The sequence below is a fragment of the Odocoileus virginianus genome, chromosome 9 (genome assembly GCF_023699985.2).
Source record: "Odocoileus virginianus isolate 20LAN1187 ecotype Illinois chromosome 9, Ovbor_1.2, whole genome shotgun sequence".
Classification (NCBI taxonomy): Eukaryota; Metazoa; Chordata; class Mammalia; order Artiodactyla; family Cervidae; genus Odocoileus; species Odocoileus virginianus.
This window is the reverse complement of record NC_069682.1, coordinates 47,159,157-47,180,984: the sequence shown is the minus strand read 5'-3', so window position 1 is coordinate 47,180,984 and position 21,828 is coordinate 47,159,157. Positions and strand designations below refer to the sequence as shown.

The 21,828-nt window shown below is 38.8% G+C and overlaps 1 protein-coding gene and 1 long non-coding RNA gene across 2 annotated transcripts in view; both read left to right on the top strand.

Moving 5' to 3' along the window:
- Positions 1–2,172: 2,172 nt before the first annotated feature.
- Positions 2,173–4,657, top strand: LOC110145825 (uncharacterized). The gene is made up of 3 exons (XR_011489260.1): positions 2,173–2,799; positions 2,909–3,018; positions 3,709–4,657. It is a non-coding gene; the product is annotated as an uncharacterized lncRNA (long non-coding RNA).
- An 11,745-nt stretch (positions 4,658–16,402) lies between these two features.
- Positions 16,403–21,828, top strand: part of LOC110145826 (signal-regulatory protein beta-1-like) — a 39,031-nt gene continuing 33,605 nt past the window's right edge. The window contains 1 exon segment of the mRNA XM_070472315.1: positions 16,403–16,530. Within this exon segment, the coding sequence (XP_070328416.1) occupies positions 16,455–16,530 (76 nt within the window). The 5' untranslated portion in view covers positions 16,403–16,454.

The window sequence follows — 21,828 nt, the reverse complement described above, 5'->3', positions numbered from 1 at the left end:
GGGTGACTGAGGCTCACTGCCACTGGGAACTGAGAAACTCTATAGACTATTCCTCAGGAGTGTCCATAGAGGAGGGAGCCTGGAATGTGCCTTCATGGGCTGCTGGATGGCATTTCATGGTTGTGGAGAAATTCAGACGCAGAGCATTGAGGAAGAGCTTCAGGAATCTGAAATAGAATGTGGTACCACCCAGCACCACTGGGCTGAGGTCAGGTGGCTACAAGAGATGGTGTGGAGCCCAGAAACCCTCTGCTTTAGGAGGTAGGTCTTTCCTTGACTGAAGTATGGCAAACATCAGACCACACTGTGCAATTAGAACCCACATTTGTTGCTAAGTGAAATCAGAGATTTGGCAAAGTGTATTTCAAGTAATTGATGTAAATAATGTTTTAGAACTGCTGGGGTCTCAGGTGGATCTTCGGCCTTTAAAGATGAAAGAAGAAGGAAAAATTCTATGATCCTAATGATTCTGTGGGCACGTTGAAAGATGACATTTTGATTTTAAAATGCACCTTAAAATTGACAGAATAGTCAAATGATTTCAAATAATTAAAAAAAAATTAACTTTTAGGCTATGAGTGTGAAATTTGAAATGTAGGGTTTGATGGTATCGGCATACGTTTTTTAGGAAAATATTATGCCAACTTCCTTACACTCCCAACACTTGTTTCTTCTAAAAGTTGGTGCATAATTGTCATTATATGCCACTGTGCTCAGTCGCTTCAGTTGTGTCCAACTCTTTGTGACTCCATGGACTGCAACCTGCTGGGCTCCTCTGTCCCTGGAGTTCTCCAGGCAAGAATACTGGAGGGGGTTGCCATGCCCTCCTCCAGGGGATCTTCCCAACCCAGGGATTGAACCTCTGTCTCCTGCAATGCAGGTAGATTTTTTATCACTGAACCACTGGGGAAGCCCAGTTGTCATTATATTCTATGTTTAATTAAAAACTAAATTAAATAAAATTATTTGTATAATTGAAATGTTTTTCAAGTTCAAATTTGAATCAATTCCTTTTCCATAGTTTCATTGAAATGGAGGCCTGAGTTGTGTAGTGTCCTTCTATTGGCTTTTTGTTGTCTTTTCTGATACCAAGTAGCACTTTGTGCTTATACCATTTGGTTGTGAAGAATAAAGAGCACATGCACAGTGACTCAAGCTCCGTTCTCAACATGGGAGCAAATATCATCAGTTGGGTTTTGGTCTCTGTCCTCCTGACATTGTCCTGAATATCTTGCAGCCCAGAAAACTCACTGGTGACTAGAATGGTCTATCTGAGACCCTCCATGCTCTTATTGGTCCTTGTCAGCCCTATGGCACTTGCTTGGTGGTATCTTGTTCTGGCCTGTCCTCCATAGGCACTGCCTAGTTACAGGCCATCGCAATCCCTTCTCTGGATTCTGCTCTTTGCTTGGTAGGATCCCTGCCTGTGGGCTAAAAGGGAAAAATTGGCAAGAGATAGGGACATTCTAGGGATGGTGACAGGGACGTTCTGGGGATGGAGTCTTGCTTGGCTGTCCCACCCATGAGTAGCATCATAGATGCAAGCATATAGGTTGAGGTGAATTGAGTATAAAAGAAATAATATTTGGGGAACAAACATACTCTTAGTTCTTTCAAATTGTACTACATATGGTGTTATTCTCTCTACCCTAGACCAAGGGCCAAAGTCTATATTAACTAGACCCCTGAAAACTGATCAAGCTTAGATAATTTCAAATAAGAGTGTGGGAAGCAAAAAGATGGTGACGGGCACAAGGTCTTGCATTTGGCAATAGTGTCAGTGCAGAGACCAGAATCTGATTCTCACTTCCCTTACTTTAGTTTAGTGCTGTCTATTCCTATTAATTCTACTGAAGCCCTTAATGTTTTTTAGTATTTTTTAATTTCTCCAATTTTCTTTAGTATGCATACATTTTCTTCACAGCTGAAAAGTCTGGTTAAAAAAATTCTAGAAGTTGTTAGGTCATAATTTCCAGGAGCCTGCAGTCATAATAAATGCTTATAGCCTTATAGTTTGGGTGTCAGAATAGCAAATGGTAAAATATACTGTCTCTGGTGGAACCCCTGCTTTGCCACGTGTGACCTTGGGTAAATATTTAGCTTCTCCAAAAGTAAGTTCCTTTCTATGTCAAATATTAGTATTCTGCAGTCATGAAGGTTAGAGGCTTGGAATCTTCATCAAGTCATAGAGTAAGTCAACTGATTCATAGGTTCTTAAATGAAATTCAGGTTCACCTTTTCCTATTGAGTGTCTACAGTGGAAAAGAAAGGAAAGATTAAGATGGCTTCATCATTCCATGCTTCCATCCAAGCATGCATTCACTCATGCACTTACTTATGCATGCATTTGTTAACCAATACCTAACTCCTCTGTGGTAGGCCCTGGGCAGAGGACCCCTATCCTTAGGGAGCTTGCCGGTTCCCATGGTGAACTTCTTATGGTAATTGTCTGCTTTCTTTGGCCTGTGACAGTCCCCCCTACAGTGACTGTGTCCCAGTCTTCACATTCTTTGGACGTGGTGGCAGTTACCTGCCACGTGCAGAGATTCTATCCACAGAATGTGCATCTCAGCTGGTTGGAGAACTGCCATATGTTCAAGGGAGCTGTGCAACCCTCGTCCAAGCAGAATAGTGATGGTACCTACACCTTGGAAAGCTTGCATTTGGTGAATGCCTCAGTGTGGGAGTCTGAACGTGTACTTACCTGTAAAGCGCAGCATGAGACCCAGCCTCCTATCCAGGCCAGCCTCATACTGTCCACAGCAGTGCAGGACACATACAAACTCATTGGGAGCACAGGTAAGCTTACCTCTACACCTGTGAGCAACTGTGACCTCTGTCTCCAAGTGGAATGAGGTATTAACTCACAGAGTCCCATTTGATATCTCCTCTGCCCCTTGTCACTTAGGTCCAGAGATGCCTGCCCTTATCTTGGTGGCTTTCCTCCTGGGCTTTAAAGTGGTGCTGGTGATCAGTTTCATAGCCACCTATTTCCACAGGTGGTGGAACCTGTAACAGGTGAGGTGATGGCAGTCTTATTCTTTAGGGATGGAGATCAGAGCCACCTTCCTGGGGTGGCCAGAGGAGTCAGGGCAAGTTCAAAAATCATATGGCAATCCAGCTTCAAGGGAGAAATGTAAACAGACTTATTTTCTCCAAATGTGTTTTGGAATTTCAGAGGCTTCCAACTCTCATTATTTTGTGCCCTGGAATTTGAAGTTTCTACCATTAAGTTAGTTGGGACCCTGCGGGTGAGGGTCCAAGGTATGCAGGACCCTGGAGGTGAGGGTCCGCAGTCAAAAAATTTTTGAAACCCAAACTCCAAAGAGCCCTTCCATGGACTGTTGTATATTCAGTTATCACATGGTGTATCCTTGGAATAAATAAGGAAAGTATTACTATAATCAACTTATGGAACCTTTCTTGGGGACTTGGGTGTGCTGTGTAATAATACAGTGGATGTGGGTATGGGAGAGAATTCAGAACTCAGAAAGAGGTGTTTGGGGCTTCATTTCTGGTCAGCACCACGAACCCAGGCCAAGCAAAGTGCCTGGATGTGGGTATGGGAGAGAATTAAGAACTCAGAAAGAGGTGTTTGGGGCTTCATTTCTGGTCAGCACCACGAACCCAGGCCAAGCAAAGTGCCTCCCATACAGCATGTGCTCAAAAACACTTGTGGAATCAATGAATGAGTGTTTTTCCCTACAGGTCCTGCATACTCTGTGATACACTGCCTCCCTCCCTGTGCAAGGGGCTCAAGTGGAAAGAAGCTGTAAGGACTGGAGATGACTCAAGATTCCCCGCCCTTCACTCTGCTTTCCCCACCTCCGACATGAACACACTCCCTTCCATACATCCTCTTATGTTCCTTCTCTCTGACCTTTGGAATTGAGTCAAGGATGGACATTGGTCACGTTGATCCGGAATGTCTGGACCCTGATGCACTGAGCTTCAAATTGGCCCTGCCTCCACCCCAAAGAGAATCAAGTAGATCAAGAAAATAGGTTTCCATTGTGCCCCTGCTCAAGAACACTTAATTTTCAGAGCACTTTTTACTTTTATCCAGAGCTTTTGCAAGTGTGATTTCATTTTAACACACATGTACTTTAAATCACTAAGTTGAATAAGATTTTTCTATTCTGAAATTTATAATATAAAAATATCTACATAACTACCTACCATGCTATGTTTGCAGACTGTTAACATTTTGCTTTTGTAAGCTGTTGTTCCTTTGAAAATTACTGTACTAGATTTGGTATTCATAATCTCAATTACGATTTTATACCTTTACAACATATGTATAAATCCTTAAGCAATATATAATATTGCTTGCATGTTTTAGCTTTTATATAAATGTTATTATACTGTATACAGCCTACTGGAACTTTTTTTTTATACTCAATACAGTTTTTTTCTTTATTCATAAATTCATAAATGAATTTATACATTCATTTTTGTAGCTTCATTTTATTAATTTCCACTGCTGTATAATTTCTACTGTGAGAGTATGCCACAATGTATTGATTTTTCTTTTGATGGATATTAAATGTTTATGTAATGTCTTGCTAGTAGAATTTTGCACAAATATTTTTATCTTTGTCTCTTGGGCACATATGGGAGAGTTCCTCTTCATCTGGTGTGTCCATAAAGTGGACTATTGTATCATTTGGAGCTTTTGTTATACATTGAAAAAAAAGATTTTCAAATCTTGATCAAGTTTTGCTCTTTCTATTTATGCCTTTGATCTCACTGTGTGTCTGTGTGCCTTTGATCTCATTTTTCATGTGTGTGTGTGTGTCTTTTACAGGTGGGGATATTATCAGGATCTTGTATATTTATTTTTGATCTGCACTGTCCCTTTTCCATATATCAATTTCCCACAAATTTCTGGTTCTTTTAGTGATTTTATTTTGTTTCATTGTGCTGCTTGTCTATTTCTCTGACCAAGCTACCTTATCTTAGAATAGCTTCAGAAGCTTTAATGCCTTGGCTGGGCCCATCTTCCCACTTTTTCTTTCCTTCCTTCCTTCCTTTCTTTGGCTGCACTGGGTCTTAGCTGTGGCACATGGGGTCTTCATTGCGGCATGTAGGCTTTCTTAGTTGTGGCGTGTGACCTTGGGTGCCCTGTGGCATGTGGGATCTTAGTTCTCTGACCAGTGATTGAACCTACATCCCCAGTATTGCAAGCAGGTTCTTAACCAACCAGTGGACCACCAGGGAAGTCCCTTCCCACCTTTTCTTGTTATTCAAAACTGTCATGGCTATTTTTGACCCAAACACATTTTATTTTACTTTATTTTCTGCTTTTTAGAGATTGAAGTATAGTTGATTTAGAATATTATGTTAGTTTTAAGTGTAACATAGTGATTCAAGATTTTTGTAGATTATACTCCAAAATGGCTATATTTTCTCATGCTGTGCAACATATTCTTCTTACTTTTTAATCTTATACATAGTAATTCGCAACTCTTCATCCCCTTTCCCCTCCCCACTTGTAATTACTATTTGTTCTCTATGAGTCTGTTTCTGTTCTGTCATATACATTAATTTGTTTTATTTTTTAGACTCCATGTATGGGTATTTGTCCTTCTTTGTCTGACTTACTTCACTAAGCATAATACCCTGCAGGTCCACCCACATGGTTGCAAATGGCAGAATTTCATTTTTTTTAAATGGCTCAGTATTATTTCATTCCAGGAATATTCTGCATATATATATATAGTGCATATATTCCATTGTATACATATATACATGTATATGTATATATATACCATATCTTTCTTATCCATTCATCTGTTGATAAGTTACTTCCATATATCAAATATTATAAATAATGCTGCTGTGAACATTGGGGGTGCATGTATCTTTCCCAATTAGTATTTTTTTTTCCTTCAGATAGAGTGGTAGCTCTATTTTTAGTTTTTTGAGGAATCTTCATACTGTTTTTCATAATGGTTGCATCAATTTACAATCCTACCAAGAGTGTACAGTGGTCCTCTTTTTTCCACATCCTCACTAGCAATAGTTATTTGTAGAATTTTTGGTGATGGGCATTTTGACAGGTATAAGTAGGCATTTGTAGTTTTAATTTGCATTTCTCTGGTGATTAGCAAAGTTGAGCATCTTTTCATGTACCTGTTGGCCATCTGTATGTCTTCTTTGGAAAAATGTCTGCTCAGATCTTCTGTCCATTTTTTAATTATGTTGTTTGTTTTTTGGTATTGAGCTGTATGATCTCATATTTTGGATATTGTGCGTGTGTTAGTCACTCAGTCGTGCCCTACTTTTTGCAACCCCATGGACTGTAGCCTGCCAGGCTCCTCTATCCATGGAATTCTCCAGACAAGAACACTGGAGTGGGTAGCCTTTCCCTTCTCTAGAGGATCTTTCCAACCTAGGAATCAAACCCAGGTCTCCCACATTGCAGGTGGATTCTTTACCAGCTGAGCCACAAGGGAAGCCCATATTTTGGATATTAACTATGTATTAAATACAGATTAAAAACTCCTTATTGGTCATATTACTTGCAAATATTTTCTTCTATTTAATAGGCTATCCTTTTGTTTTGTTAGTGATTTTCTTTGCTGTGCAAAAGCTTTTAATTTTATTTAGGAATCAATTTTTTTAATTTTTGCTTTTGTTTCTTTTCCTTAAGGAGACAGATCCAAAAGATACTGCTTCAATTTATGTCAAAGAGTGTACTATATTCTCCTCTAGGAATTTTATGATTTCAGGTTTTACATTTAGTTCTTTAATCCATTTTGAGTTCATTTGTGTAGGTGGTATGAAGGAATGTTCTAATTTCATTCTTTCATATGTAACTATTCAATTTTCCCAGCACTACCTTTTGAAGAGACTCTCCTTTCTCTACTGTATCTTCTTGCATTCTTTGTCATAGATTAATTGACTATAAGTGCATAGTTTTATCTCTAGTCTCTCTATTCCATTCGGTTGATCTATGTGTTTGTTTTATGCCATTACCATTCTGCTTTGATTATTGTCAATTTGTAGTATAGTCTGAAGTAAGAAAGCATGATACCTCCAGTTTTGTTCTTTTTTCTCAAGATTGCTTTGGAAATTCAGGGTCTATCTGGTTCCATACAAATTTTAGGATAATTTTTCTATGTCTGTGAAAAACACAGAATATATATATCTATATATATATATATATATATATATAGAATATATATATCTATATATCATAGATATTTTGATAAGGATTGTATTAAATCTGTAGATTACATTGGGTAGTATGGACATTTTAACAAGGTTAATTCTTACAATATAAGAGCATGGGATATCTTTCCATTTCTTTGCCTCATCTTCAATTTCCTTCCTCAGTGTTTTATAGATTTCAGAGTGAAGATCTTTCATCTCCTTGTGTAAGTTTATTCCTAGGTATTACATTCTTTTTGATGATATTTAAATGAGATTGTTTTCTTCTTTTCTCTTTCTGATAGTTCACTGTTGGTGTCTAGAAAAGCAAAAAGACTTCTGCATGTTGATCTTGTATCTTGAAACTTTACTGATACCTTTTTTAGCTCTAATAGTTTCTTTGTGGAGACTTTAGGGTTTTGTCTATAGAGTATTATGTCATCTGAAAATAATGACAATTTTTCTTTCTTTCCTTCTCATTTTAATACCTTTTATTTCTTTTTCTTCTCCAATTGCTGTGGCTAAGACTTCCAATATAATGTTAAATAGAACTGGTAAGAACAGGAATCCTTGTCTTGTTCCTGAATTTAGTGGGAAGACTTTCAGCTTTTCACCATTGAGTATGATGTTAGCTGTGGGTTTGTCTTAAATGGCCTTTATTTGTTGAGATATATTACTTCTATGCCAACTTTGATAAGAGCTTTTATCATGAATGGATGTTAAATTTTGCCAAAGGCTTTTTCTCTGTTGAGATAATCATGGGATTTTTATTCTTCCTTTTGTTATGTGGTATATTGCACTGACAGACTTGTGAATATTAAACTATCCTCATATCCCTGGCATAAATACCACTTGATCATGGTATATGATCTTTCTAATATACTGTTGAATCATTTGCTAATATTTTGTTGAATATTTTTGTCTCTATATTTATCATGGATATGGGACTATAATTTTCTTTTTTGTACTGTGTTTGTTGGGTTTTGGTGTCAAGGTTATTGTGCCACACAGAATGAATTTAAAAGTATTCCATCCTCTTTAATCTTTGGAATAGTTTGAGAAGGATAGCATTAGCTCTTCTTTATATTTTTGGTGGAATTCCCATGTGAAGCCATCTGGTCTTAGACTTCACATAAGCTGTGAGTTTTAAAATTACAAAACCAATTTCGCTATCCATGATCAGTGCTCAGATTACCTATTTCTTCCTGATTCAGTCTTGGAAGATTGTATACCTCTAGAAATTTGTCACTTTCATCTAGATTGTCTAATTTGTTGGCATGTAACTGTTCATAATATTACCATGATATTTTGTATCTCTCTGATATAAGTTGTTATTTCTTTTTCATCATTGCTTTCTTTTTTCTGCTCCTTTAAGTTTTTTCCTTTTGTTTTTGTTACAAATAGTATTAAAATAAAAGAGTTACATGAATTTATCAGGCTTTAGGTGTTTTGAAAATCTTTTTCATCATTTCTTATTTTGTTTATTTCAGTTTACTGTCTTTTCTACTTTTGAGCCTGGCTTAAGGTTTATCAATTTAGTTTGTCTTTTCAAAAAATCAACTGTAGTTTTCATTTATCTTTTCTATTGTTTTCTGTCTCTATTTTCTTTATATTCTCTCTGATCTTTATTATTTTTTTCATCCTGCTGAATTTTTCCTTTGTTCTCCTTTTTCTAATTCCTTTAAATGGTAGGTGAGGTTGTTTATTTGAGATTTTTCTTGTTTCTTGATGTAGGCCTATATCACTATAAACTTCCCTCTTCAAACTACTTTAGCTACATCCCATAGATTTTGAAAAATTGTGTTTTTGTTTTCATTTGTCTCATGAAACTTTTCAGTTTCCTCTTTGATTTCTTTATTGACCCATTGACTTTTTTCATTGCATGATGTACTTTTTTCAAAAATTTTATTTATTTAATTTTAATTGGAGGATAATTACTTTACAAAATTGTGATGGTTTTTGCTCTATATCAACATGAATCAGCCATAGATATACATGTGTCCCCCCTATCCTGAGCCACCCTCCCACCTCCTTCCCACCCTATCCCTCTAGGTTGAGCAGTGGCTTTGAGTGTCCTGCTTCATACATGGAACTTGCACTGGTCATCTATTTTACATATGGTAATGTACATGTTTCAGTGCTATTCTCTCAAATCATCCTATCCTCGCATTCTCTCAGTGAGTCTGAAAGTCTGTTCTTTACATCTGTGTTTCCTTTGCTGCTTTGCATGTAGGATCATTGGTACCATCTTTCTAAATTCCATATATATGCATTAATATACAGTGTTTGTCTTTTTCTTTCTGACTTACTTCACTCTGTATAATAGACTCCAGATTCATTCACCTCATTAGAACTGACTCAAATGCATCCCTTTTTTTATAGGAGAATAATATTCCAGTGTGTATAGGTACCACAAATTCCTTATCCATTCATCTACTATTGGACATTTAGGTTACATCCATGTCCTAGCTATTGTAAATAGTACTGCAATGAACACTGGGGTACATGTATCTCTTTATGTTTTAATTTTTTTCCAGCTTTACTGAAATGTAATTGGTATATAACACTGTATAAATTTAAGGTATACAATATGTTGATTTGACACATTTATATTTTGCGAAATTATTACCATTTTTGTGTTAGCTGACACCTCCATCATGTCACATAATTATTATTTCTTTTTCTGGTCAGAACATTTGATCTATCCTCTGTCCTCTTAGCAAGTTCCCTGATAGCTTCCTGATAGCTCAGTTGGTAAAGAATCTGCCTGCAATGCAGGAGATCCTGGTTTGTTTCCTGGGTCAGAAAGATCCCCTGGAGAATGGAAAAGCTACTCACTCCAGTATTCTGGCCTGGAGAATTCCATGGACTATAGTCCATGGGGTCACAAAGAGTCAGACAGGACTGAGTGACTTTCACTTCACTTCTTAGCAACTTTCAGGTACACGGTACAATACCATCAACTATAATCATCTTGCTGTGAAATAGATCCCAAGAATTCTGGTTTCCTCAGGGTATACGCCCAGCAGTGGGATTGCTGGGCCATATGGCAGTTCTATTTCCAGGTTTTTTCCTTTGTTGTGTGTGTGTGTGTGTGTGTGTGTGTGTGTGAACCAAAAAATGATTTAAAAAAAATTTCAAGAGAATAGCACCAGATTATTGTTTTCTTAGGATGAAAAGAGGAGTGGATCAGAAAGTTCACCGGTGCTTTTTTAAGTGCTTTCTCACTGACCATTGAGGCTGCAAGTCTGGGGGGGAAAAAAAATCATTGAAACCCGTGCGATTGACTATTCTTTGCCTGACACTTAGTGGTAACTTGGAAGAACTGCATTTTTTACCTGTGGGAGGGAGCTCCATGGAAAACCACAGGGAGGAGAAACAGCTTTGGGTTTGTTCTCCGCATTCACAGGAACCTGAACGGATCACCAAGAACTGACCCTGGAAACCTGGAAAGTGGGCTGTGGACACAGAGCCTACCAGTCATCTGATTCCCTGTCATGCTTCAAGAGAGACCCAAAAGTAGGAGACAGAAAAATGTGTTTCCATATTTGCTATTTTAATATTATGTCACTTTTCTCGGCTGATGATTTTGTGAAGAAAATAATGAAAATCAACATAGAGCTTTGCAATGAAAAGAGATATTCAGGGCAAGAACTTAAAGAACAAACAACAGGGACTTTCCCGGTGGCCTAGTGGTTATGACTTCCCCTTCAAAAGCAAGGGGATGCAAATTTGATCCCTGGTTGGGGAGCTAAGATCCCCCATGCCTGGGGAAGCTGAAAAACAAAACATAAAGCAGAAACAAATTGTAACAAACTTAATAAAGACTTTTAAAATGGTCCACATAAAAAAGATCTTGAAAAAAGAAACTAGCTAGGAATATAAATGGGTATCACCTTTCTGAAATCCTGTTTGGCAAGCTGTATACAATTGTTTTTTGAACTATTGTCTCCTTTCTTGGTATGGACAGAATGTTTTTGTCCTCTCCCCAAACCCCATGCTTTAGCCCTTCATCAGATTTACAGGTTGAAGCCTAATCCCCAGTGTCATGATATTTTGGAATGGAGTTATTATATTCCTAGTTTTTTAAGGAATCTTCACATTGTTCTCCATAGTGGCTGTACCAGTTTGCATTCCCACCAACAGTGTAAGAGGGTTTCCTTTTCTCAACACACTGTCCAGCATTTATTGTTTGTAGATTTATTGATGTTGGCCAGTCTGACCAGTGTGAGATGATACCTCATTGTGGTTTTTATTTGCATTTCTCTAATAATGAGTGATGTTGAGCATCTTTTCATGTGTTTATTAGCCATCTGCACATCTTTTTTGATGAAATATCTGTTTAGGTCTTTTGCCCACTTTTTGGTTCGGTTGTCCATTTTTCTGGTATTTAACTGCATGAATATTTTGGAGATTAATTCTTTGTCAGTTATTTCATTTGCTGTTATTTTCTCTCATTCTGAGGGCAGTCTTTTCACCTTGCTTATGGTTTCTTTCATTGTGCAAAAGCTTTTAAGTTTAATTAGATCCCATTTGTTTATTTTTGTTTTTATTTCCATTAATCTGGGAGGTGGATCATAGAGGATCTTGCTGTGATTTATGTTGGAGAGTGTTCTATGTTTTCCTTTAAGAGTTGGAAAGCAGAGAAACTAAGGAAACAATCCCATTCACCATTGCACCAAAAACAATAAAACACTTAGGAATAAATTTACATGAGGAATAAGACCTGTATACACAGAACTGTAAAACATGAATGAAAGAAATCAAAGATGGCACAAATAGATGGAGAAATATACCATTTTCTTGTATTTGAAGAATCAATATAGTGAAAATGAGTATACTACTCAAAGCAATCTATAGATTCAGTGCAATCCCTATCAAACTACCAAACATATTGTTCACAGAAACTAAAGCAAACAATTTCCTAATATGTATGGAAACACAAAAGACCCTGAATTGCCAAAGTAATACTAAGAATGAAGAATGGAACTGGAGGAATCAACGTGCCTGACTTCAGACTATACTACAAAACTATAGTCATCAAGACAGTATGGTACTGTCACAAAGAGAGAAATATAGATCAGTGGAACAAAATAGAAAGTCCAGAGATAAATCCACCCACCTATGGGCATCTTATTTTGACAAAGGAGGCAAAAATGTAAAATGGAGAAAAGACAGTCTCTTCAACAAGTGGTACTGGGAAAACTGGTCAACTATGTGTAAAAGAATGAAAATGAGAACACTTTCTAACACCATTCACAAAAATAAACTCATAATGGGTTTAAGAGGGTTAAATGTAAGACCAGAAAGTCTTGTTCATGGAATCATTAAATATTACTAATACTGCTTTCAATAGTTTTGTCTAATGATTGTAATTGAGGTATATCATGAATGTCATTCCAGCAAGCTACAAAACTCTTACCATTGCTAAGGGTTGTTGTTGTTCAGTTGCTGAGTCATGTCCAACACTTTGTGACTCCATGGGCTGCAGCACATCAGGATTCTCTGTTCTTCACTGTCTCCCACAGTTGGCTCAAACTCATGTCCATTGAGTCATTGATGCCATCCAACCATCTCATCCTCTGTTGCCCCCTTTTCCTCCTGCCCTCTGTCTTTCCCAGTGTTGGCTCTTTGCAATAGGTGGCCAAAGGACTGGAGCTTCAGCTTCAGCTTCAGTCCTTCCAATGAATATTCAGGGTTGATTTCCTTTAGGATTGACGGATTTGATCTCCTTGCAGTCAAAGGAATTCTTGAAAGTCTTCTCTAGCATCACAGTTCAAAAGCATCAATTTTTCAGTGCTCAGTCTTCTTTATGGTCCAAATCTTACATTCATACATGACCACAGGAAAAACCATAGCTTTGACTAGAAAGACCTTTGTCAGTAAAGTGATGTCTCTGAACTTTTAATACACTGTCTAGGTTTGTCATAGCTTTTCTTCCAAGGAGCAAGCATCTTTAAATTTCATGGCTGTGGTCACTGTCTGCAGTGATTTTGGAGACCCTAAAAATAAAGTCTGTTAACTGTTTCCATTTTTTCCCCATCTATTTGCCATGAAGTAATATGATGGGATGCCATGATCTTGGTTTTTTGAATGTTGAGTTTTAAGCCAGGTTTTTCACTTTCCTCTCTCACCTTCATCAAGATGCTCTTTAGTTTCATGCTTTCTGCCCTTAGGGTGCTATCTTCTGCATATCTGAAGTTGTTGATATTTCTTCCAGCAATCTTGATTCCATCTTGTGATTCATACCACCTGACTAACAGCAAAGGCATTAAAAAAAAATGTGTAACTCTGTTAACATTAATCCAATCATCCAACTTAGTTTTATCTTTCATAATGATTCATATGCAAATTTTTTTACATGTCAAACATTTGTAAGTTCTCCATATGAGAACTAGAGTCTTCCTAACCTCCTGTCAATTTCCACCTCTGAGAGAAAACCACTTTCAACTCTTTTAACTGATTATTAGATTTTAGTGCCAAATGTCATATAGCATGGGTTTCTCAGGTGGTGCTAGTGGTAAAGAATCTGCCTGCTAATGCAGGTGACATAAGAGATATGGGTTTGATCTCTGGGTTGTGAAGATCCCGTGGAGGAGGGCACGACAACCCACTCCAGTATTCTTGCCTGGAGAATCCCAATGGACAGAGGAGCCTGACAGTCTCAGTCCATAGGGGCACAGAGTGCCTAACACCACTGAAGTGACTGAGGACGCATGCACATGTCATATAGCATGCTTCTATGGCCACCTCATGTGAAGAGTTGACTCATTGGAAAAGACCCTGATGCTGGGAGGGATTGGGGGCAGGAGGAGAAGGGGATGACAGAGGATGAGATGGCTGGATGGCATCACTGACATGAGTTTGAGTAGACTCCAAGAGTTGGTGATGGACAAGGAGGCCTGGAGCGCTGCGATTCATGGGGTCGCAAAGAGTCAGACATGACTGAGCGACTGAACTGAACTGAACTGATAGCAACTTGTTGTTTTCTCACCCTTAGACATAATTTATGGACATGACTCTATGGCAGATGAGATGTAATGTTTTGTTACTCCTGACTTCATGCCACACAGATGCATCTGATTCCTCATCACAAATCTGTATGAAAGTCAAGAAGCAACAGTTAGAACTGGACGTGGAGAAACAGACTGGTTCTAAATTGAGAAAGGAGTGTGTCAAGGCTGTATATTGTCACCATGCTTATTTAACTTATATGCAGAGTACACCATGCAAATGCCAGGCTGGATGAAGCATAAGCTGGAATCAAGATGGCCAGGAGAAATATAAAAAATCTCAGATATGCAGATAACACAACCCTTATGGCAGAAAGTGAAGAAGAACCAAAGAGCCTCTTGATGAAAGTGCAAGAAGAGAGTGAAAAAGTTGGCTTAAAACTCAACATTTAGAAAACTAAGATCATGGCATCTGGTCCAATCACTTTATGGCAAATAGATGGAGAAACAATGGAAACAGTGGCTGACTTTATTTTTTTGGGCTCCAAAGTCACTGCAGATGGTGATTGCAGCCATGAAATTAAAAGACACTTGCTCCTTGGAAGAAAAGCTATGGCCAAATTAGACAGAATATTAAAAAGCAGAGACATTTCTTTGCCATAAAAGGTCCATCTAGTCAAAGCTATGGTTATTTCCAGTAGTCATGTATGTATGTGAGAGTTGGACCATAAAGAAAGCTGAGCCCTGAAGAACTGATGCTTTTGAACTGTGGTGTTGGAGAAGACTCTTGAGAGTCCCTTGGACTGCAAGGAGATCGAACCAGTCCATCTTAAAGGAAGTCAGTACTGAATATTCATTGGAAGAACTAATACTGAAATTGAAACTTCAATACTTTGACTACCTGATGCGAAGAACTGACTCATTGGAAAAGACCCTGATGCTGGGAAAGATTGAAGGCGGGAGGAAAGGGGAACAACAGAGGACAAGATGGTTGGATGGCATCACCACCTCGATGGACATGAGTTTGAGTAAGCTCTGGGAGTTGGTGATGGACAGGGAAGCCTGGTGTGCTTCAGTCTGTGGGGTCGCAGAGAGTTGGACATGACTGAGCGACTGAACCGAACTGAACTGAACTGAATATAATTTTGAATAACTTAGTACTGTCTATGTTATGTTATTATGACTGTGAAGTTGATATCTATAGCTGTCTTTGTAACATTCCTGGTTTTGGCTTATGTTGATCCTCTCATCTGTGTGTTTGTATAACCACCACCATGATCAGGATATACATCACATGACCACAAAGTCTCTCATGTGATAGCCCTTTAAAATGACATACATCCCCACCAAACCAAACGTCTGGCAAATGCCATTGTATTTTCTTTCCATATAATTTCAAGTATGCTATATCAGTGGAATTCATATTTTGAGATTGGCTTTGTGTATTCAACCTAATACCTTCAAGAAACTTATAATTTTTCCACACACACATATGTAAAACTCATCCTTTGTGCTGTTGAATAGTATTTCCTGTTATGGGTGCACCAGTTTGTTAAACTGTACACATATTACAGAAAAATCTGCTATAACATTCATGCACAGGTTTTGTGTGGAGGTAGTTTTCATTTTTATGAATAAATGTCTGGGAGCATAATTTCTGGGTCATATAATGCACTTCCTTTTGTGAAAGAAGTAAGAAATGATTTCTTTTGTGGAGGCAGGTCATACAAGTTCTGAGGTCCACATTGCACTGTGGAATTGGCTAAGTGTTACTAATTACATTATTAAAAGATTGGAGTAGGAAATCATTACTGGAGCAGACCTGCTTCCATTCCACAGGGTTGAGAGGCCCTGGAGAAACTTCTTTTGGTTGAGTCAGGTGTAGAATGAGACTACAAGCCAACCACATCCTAGGGTCCTGGAATTGGTACTTTGGGACAAGCCCACAGCCACAGATTCTTCCTGGGATCTGTGAGTTTGCCTAGGGCTCCCAAATTGGGGTTCACCGTGGATGGGGTCAAGGGCCCAATGGAGAGAACAGTGGCCCCAAGTTCTAGCCAAGTGAGGAGCAAGTTTATTTCTATTAGGCTTGTTCAATCTCTCTGAAAACATAAGATGAGTAACTCCTCACTCTCCATGAGCCTTCTCTGTCTGAATTCTATTTCACCATCTGAAGCAGAAACTGCCTAGAATGCAGAAGCAGATTACAATTTCACAAACATTTCACATCATCATAGGCACTTCCTCTTATATCACAGGAGGTGGGGCTTCTCTCCTTTCCACTGAGCACAGATATTCGGGTTTGCCCTAGGACACATTTGGACAGAGCAGGCTCCTCAGGCCTCTATGATGCCCATCCCTGCCTTCTGGGCCCACCCTCCTCCTCTTTGCCTGCTGCTGACTCTGCTCCTGAGACTCCCAGGTAAGTATTCCTTTGGGTAGAATCTCCTTTTTCCTGCCCTCTGGACCTTACACTGCCCTTGTACTTTTAGGGTCTCTATGTAAACATGAGTGTTCAGTCCACACTACAGAAGTCCATGGGGTGGACATTATCTGAGAGCGTGAAATCAGGGATCTGAGTGTTTTCTCTGTGGATCCATCACCTGCAGCCTGTTACCAGAGGCTTCCAAACAGACACTTCAAACACCAACCATGACAGATTTGTGCATATTATCTAATTCTCACAATGTCCCAGTGTGATAACTATTAACAGTGAGCTGCAGATGGGGAAATTGAGGCAGAGAGTAACTTGACCAATGTCACAATGTCATCTAAAGCAGTAGAGCACAGGATTCAAATCCAGAATGTCCAGCTGCAGAACTGATTCTTTGAGCCATGTTGTGCTGCTCAGCTTCTCAGAGGAGCCTAATGGCAGAAAAATCAGAAAACAGAAAAGTAAATAACAGGTAAATCATCACACATCATGCTACTCATTTAAAAATCTTGCAGTGTGTACTCCCAAACTTTTGTCAGTGATGTGTTAGATGGTTCTTATCTGTTAATCTTTTTTTTTTTTTACCGAGCTTTGAACATCTGTTATAATGCTGTTTGATCCTCAAAACAACCTGTACACTACCATTCTAGGCTACATTTTAATACATGTTTGTGGATGCATGTTATTTATGTATGTGCATGTTAATGTATGTGAATGAGTGGGTATGAGGAAGTGTTCTCAGAAATGAGATTTCAAAATGACTTCCTTATTTTTCCCATGAATCATTTTTCACTCTACATGAAATGACATAGACAGATAATTAGTTTCTACAGCTCTCCTTTTAACTTCTTTATATATTTATCCTTTTGAAAAGTGAAACTGTTAGTTGTTCAGTAGGGTCTGACTCTGCGACACTATGGATTGTAGCCCCCCAGGCTCCTCTGTCCATGGAATTCTCCAGGCAAGAATACTGGAATGGGTAGCCATGCCCTTCTCCAGGGGATCTTCCCAACCCAGGGATCGAACCCAGGTCTCCTTCATTCCAGGCAGGTTCTTTATCGTCTGTGCCACCAAGGCTTACCCTTCCTCAAACTCTTAAGAAAACTTGGTTCTTGGTAAATGGGTAGAATTTTGTGCATTACTATCTTGGAGTCCCCTCTTTCTTGCTGGATAGGAGTGAAGAAGAAAGGAGGGGATTAAAGACACAGAGACTCTTGCCTATAAGATCTATATACTCATATCCATATCTGTAATTATATTTATATCCATATTTATAAGAATCTATATAATCTAATGCTGGTTGAAGCCTCCATGCCTCAGGAAATCTATTGAGTAATAACTATTCATTTTCTTGCACATTCATCATGTACCAGACACTGTTGGAAATGCTCACAGTTATTTTCTCATGTGACATCATATCCAAGCTAGATCTTCTGGTCACCCCTACCTTACAGATAAGAAAACAGAGCAAGAAGAAGTTCAAGGTCACTCAATGGTAAATGGTAGGAGTATGATTTAAATTCAAGCAATCTGATACTAGAGCTCATGAGTTTAATCTTTGGTCTTCTTGTTGCTGTGGCCCTGCTTCTATCTCATGATCATGAGATTTCAGCCACTTCTGTCAATAGATATGCAGAGGGGGGAGTGTGGGGAAGGTTTGTGGTTTTCTTCTTCTGGCTCTTCTGCTTCTTGCATACATACAAGTTCCTTTTGTTTTTTCCCAAGTCATATATTTATTCTGGCATTTGGTTGACAATAGACTCCTGAGGACATAGAAGCAACCAGAACATTTGAGGTTATGATACACATGCAAAAAAGAAGATGTAAAAATGGCTAGCACCTGGACAGTAGCTAGTAGAGATAAGAGGAAAAAATTCAGGTTCTGGGTGCATGCTGAAGAGGATTTTCTGATAAATAGGATTTGTGGTGGGAGGAAACACTATAGCTTTGGGCTTTGTGCATCTAGAAGAAGTATGGTGGCTCAGCTGAGATACAGAGGGTGGAGGGAAGATTGTTTGGTTTCAGATGTTGTTAACTGTGATATATCTATTTCTATCCAAAAAACATGACAAGTGGAGTTGCAAAGCAAGTTCAGAGGGAAGACCTGGGCCAGAGACATAAATAGAAAAATTACTGATTCATGATTGTAGAGATTTTTTTTTTCTCCCTATTCCTTGTTTCTATGATCCCTCTTCTCCCTCCATTTCTCTCTCCAACTTTTTTTCATGTTTCTTCCCATTTTTGTCTTAGCAGTTCACTTTCCCCAACCTCAGTCTTCTTTTTCAGACTTTAAAAACTAAACCATTTGATGATGTTGGCACATCACAGGACCTTCCCTGTAACAGGATGCACCCTTGTTAGGAGGCATGCTGCTGCTGCTAAGTCACATCAGTTGTGTCTGACTCTGTGCAACCCCATAGATGGCAGCCCACCAGGCTCCCGTCCCTGGGATTCTCCAGGCAAGAATACTGGAGTCGGTTGCCATTTCCTTCTCCAGTGCACGAAAGTGAAAAGTGAAAGTGAAGTCGCTCAGTCATGTCCGACTCTTCACAACCCCATGGACTGCAGCCTATCAGTCTCCTCCATCCTTGGGATTTCCCAGGCAAGAGTACTGGAGTGGGGTGCCATTGCCTTTTCCCGTTAGGAGGCATAATTGGTTACAAACAGTGCTTAAGCAAAAGTCACTCAGTTGTGTTAGCTTCTTTGCAACCCCATGGACTATACAGTCCATGGAGTTCTTCAGGCCAGAACACTGGAGTGGGCAGCCTTTCCCTTCTTCAGGGAATCTTCCCAACCCACGTCTCCTGCATTGCAGGTAGATTCTTTAGCAGTTGAGCTATGAGGGAAGCCCCAAATAGTGCCTAGTGGGTGGATTTGTCAGCTCACACTCTGCACAGGTGAACCACACATTTTCTCCCTAAGGAGTGGGAAAGAAATAGAAAAAAAAATACAGGATTTGTTTGTGGCATCAAAACAACTTGCTCTTTTGATTTACATCCCAGCAATTAGACCTATGCCTGTTTAATAGGATATTTCAGATAAGAAAGATTGTGTTTGTACTTCGCTGTATCTCCTGAAACTAGATAGTCAGTGAGGCAATGAAATTAACCTGGAAAATTTGTACCTGTAGTTAAATAATTGGCCCAATGGTGACTCATGTCCCTTCAACTCATAATTCACTGTTCAAATGTATTAAAACCACCCACAGTTCTTTTCAAAACACTATTTTGGAGTTTACTGTTTCCTTGCTTTCTTGCCCCTATAGTTCTCTCTCCCAATTCATCTATAGGTTCCTCAAATGTATTAATGGTTAGAACCACACATTTTATTCTTCCTTGAGTCATGGAGTTCAATTCAAATGCTCTACATGGGACAGTCACCTTGTTTCAGTTTGCAAATTTTTTATTGCAGTAAAATATACATAACACAAAATCTACCAGTTTCACTATTTTTAAGGACACAAAGTGGCAGTAAGTATCTTCACAATGTTGTGAAGGCCTCACCAGTATACATTTCCAGAACTTTTTTAGGCTCTGTAACAGAAACTCTATTCATTAAATTATAACTCCTTCTCTGCCTCCCTGGTAACATCTATTCTACTTTTTCCCTGTGAATTTGCCTATTCTATGCATTTCATATAAGTGGAATCATTTATTTGTCCTTTTTTATCTGGCTTATTTCACCAAGCATATTTTTAACGTTCATCCATGCTGTAGAAGGTGTCAGACAGTCATTGCTTTTTAGGACGTATATATATTCTATTGTATATATGTAATTCAGTTCAGTTCAGTTTAGTCACTCAGTCATGTCTGACTCTTTGCGACCCCGTGAGCTGCAGCACGCCAGGCCTCCCTGTCGAACACCAACTCCTGGAGCCCACCCAAACTCATGTCCATGGAGTCGGTGATGCATCCAACCATCTCATCCTCTGTTGCCCCCTTCTCCTCGTGCCCTCAATCTCTCCCAGCATCAGGGTCTTTTCCAATGAGTCAGCTCTTTGCATCAGGAGGCCAAAGTATTGGAGTTTCAGCTTCAATATCAGACCTTCCAATGAACACCCAGGACTGATCTCCTTTAGGATGGACTGGTTGGATCTCCTTGCAGTCCAAGGGACTCTCAAGAGTCTTCTCCAACACCACAGTTCAAAAGCATCATTTCTTCAATGCTCAGCTTTCTTTATAGTCCAACTCTCACATCCATACATGACCACTGGAAAAACCATAGCCTTGACTAGATGGACCTTTGTCGGCAAAGTAATGTCTCTGCTTTTTAATATGCTCTCTAGGTTGGTCATAACTTTCCTTCCAAGGAGCAAGCGTCTTTTAATTTCATGGCTGCAATCACCATCTGTAGTGATTTTGGAGCCCCCCCAAAATAAAGTCGGCCACTGTTTCCCCATCTATTTGCCATGAAGTGATTGGACCAGATGCCATGATCTTAGTTTTCTGAAAGTTAAGCTTTAAGTCAACTTTTTCACTCTCCTCTTTCACTTTCATCAAGAGGCTCTTTAGTTCCTCTTCACTTTCTGCCATAAGGGTGGTGTCATCTGCATATCTGAGGTTATTGGTATTTCTCCCGGCAATCTTGATTCCAGCTTGTGCTTCTTCCAGCCCAGCGTTTCTCATGACGTACTCTGCATGTAAGTTAAATAAGGAGGGTGACAATATACAGCCCTGACGTACTCCTTTTCCTATTTGGAACCAGTTTGCTTTTCCGTGTCCAGTTCTAACTGTTGCTTCCTGACATCTTAGATGACCCTTATTTTCAGTTTTGTTTTGTTTTTTGTTAATAGCTATCCTAGAGGATATGTAGGGCTATCTCATTGTGGTTTTAATTTGCATTTTCCAGTTAGTAGTGATGCTGGGCACTGTTTTATATGCTTGTTGACCATCTATATATCTTCTTTGGAGAAATGCCTATTCAATTCTTTTGATCATATTTAAGTTGAGCTGTTTGTTATTTTGTTGCTGAATAGTAGGATTTCCCTTTACAGTTGCTTTCTGTGCATCTCACATGTATTTATATTATATGTTTATGCTTTCATTTGTCTCCAGGCATTCTCTAATTCCCCTGGTGATTTCATCTTTTACCTACTGATTTTTTAAGAAAATATTGTTTGATTTTTATGTATTGGTGAATATCTTATTTCTGTTTCTGTTATTGATCTAGTTTGATTTTTCAAACTGTTTGACTGGTGAGCTGCTTGAATAACCCTCATTCAGATTCCATTAATTTGCCTCATCATTTATCCCGCATGACAATGACACATACATAGATTTTTGTTAT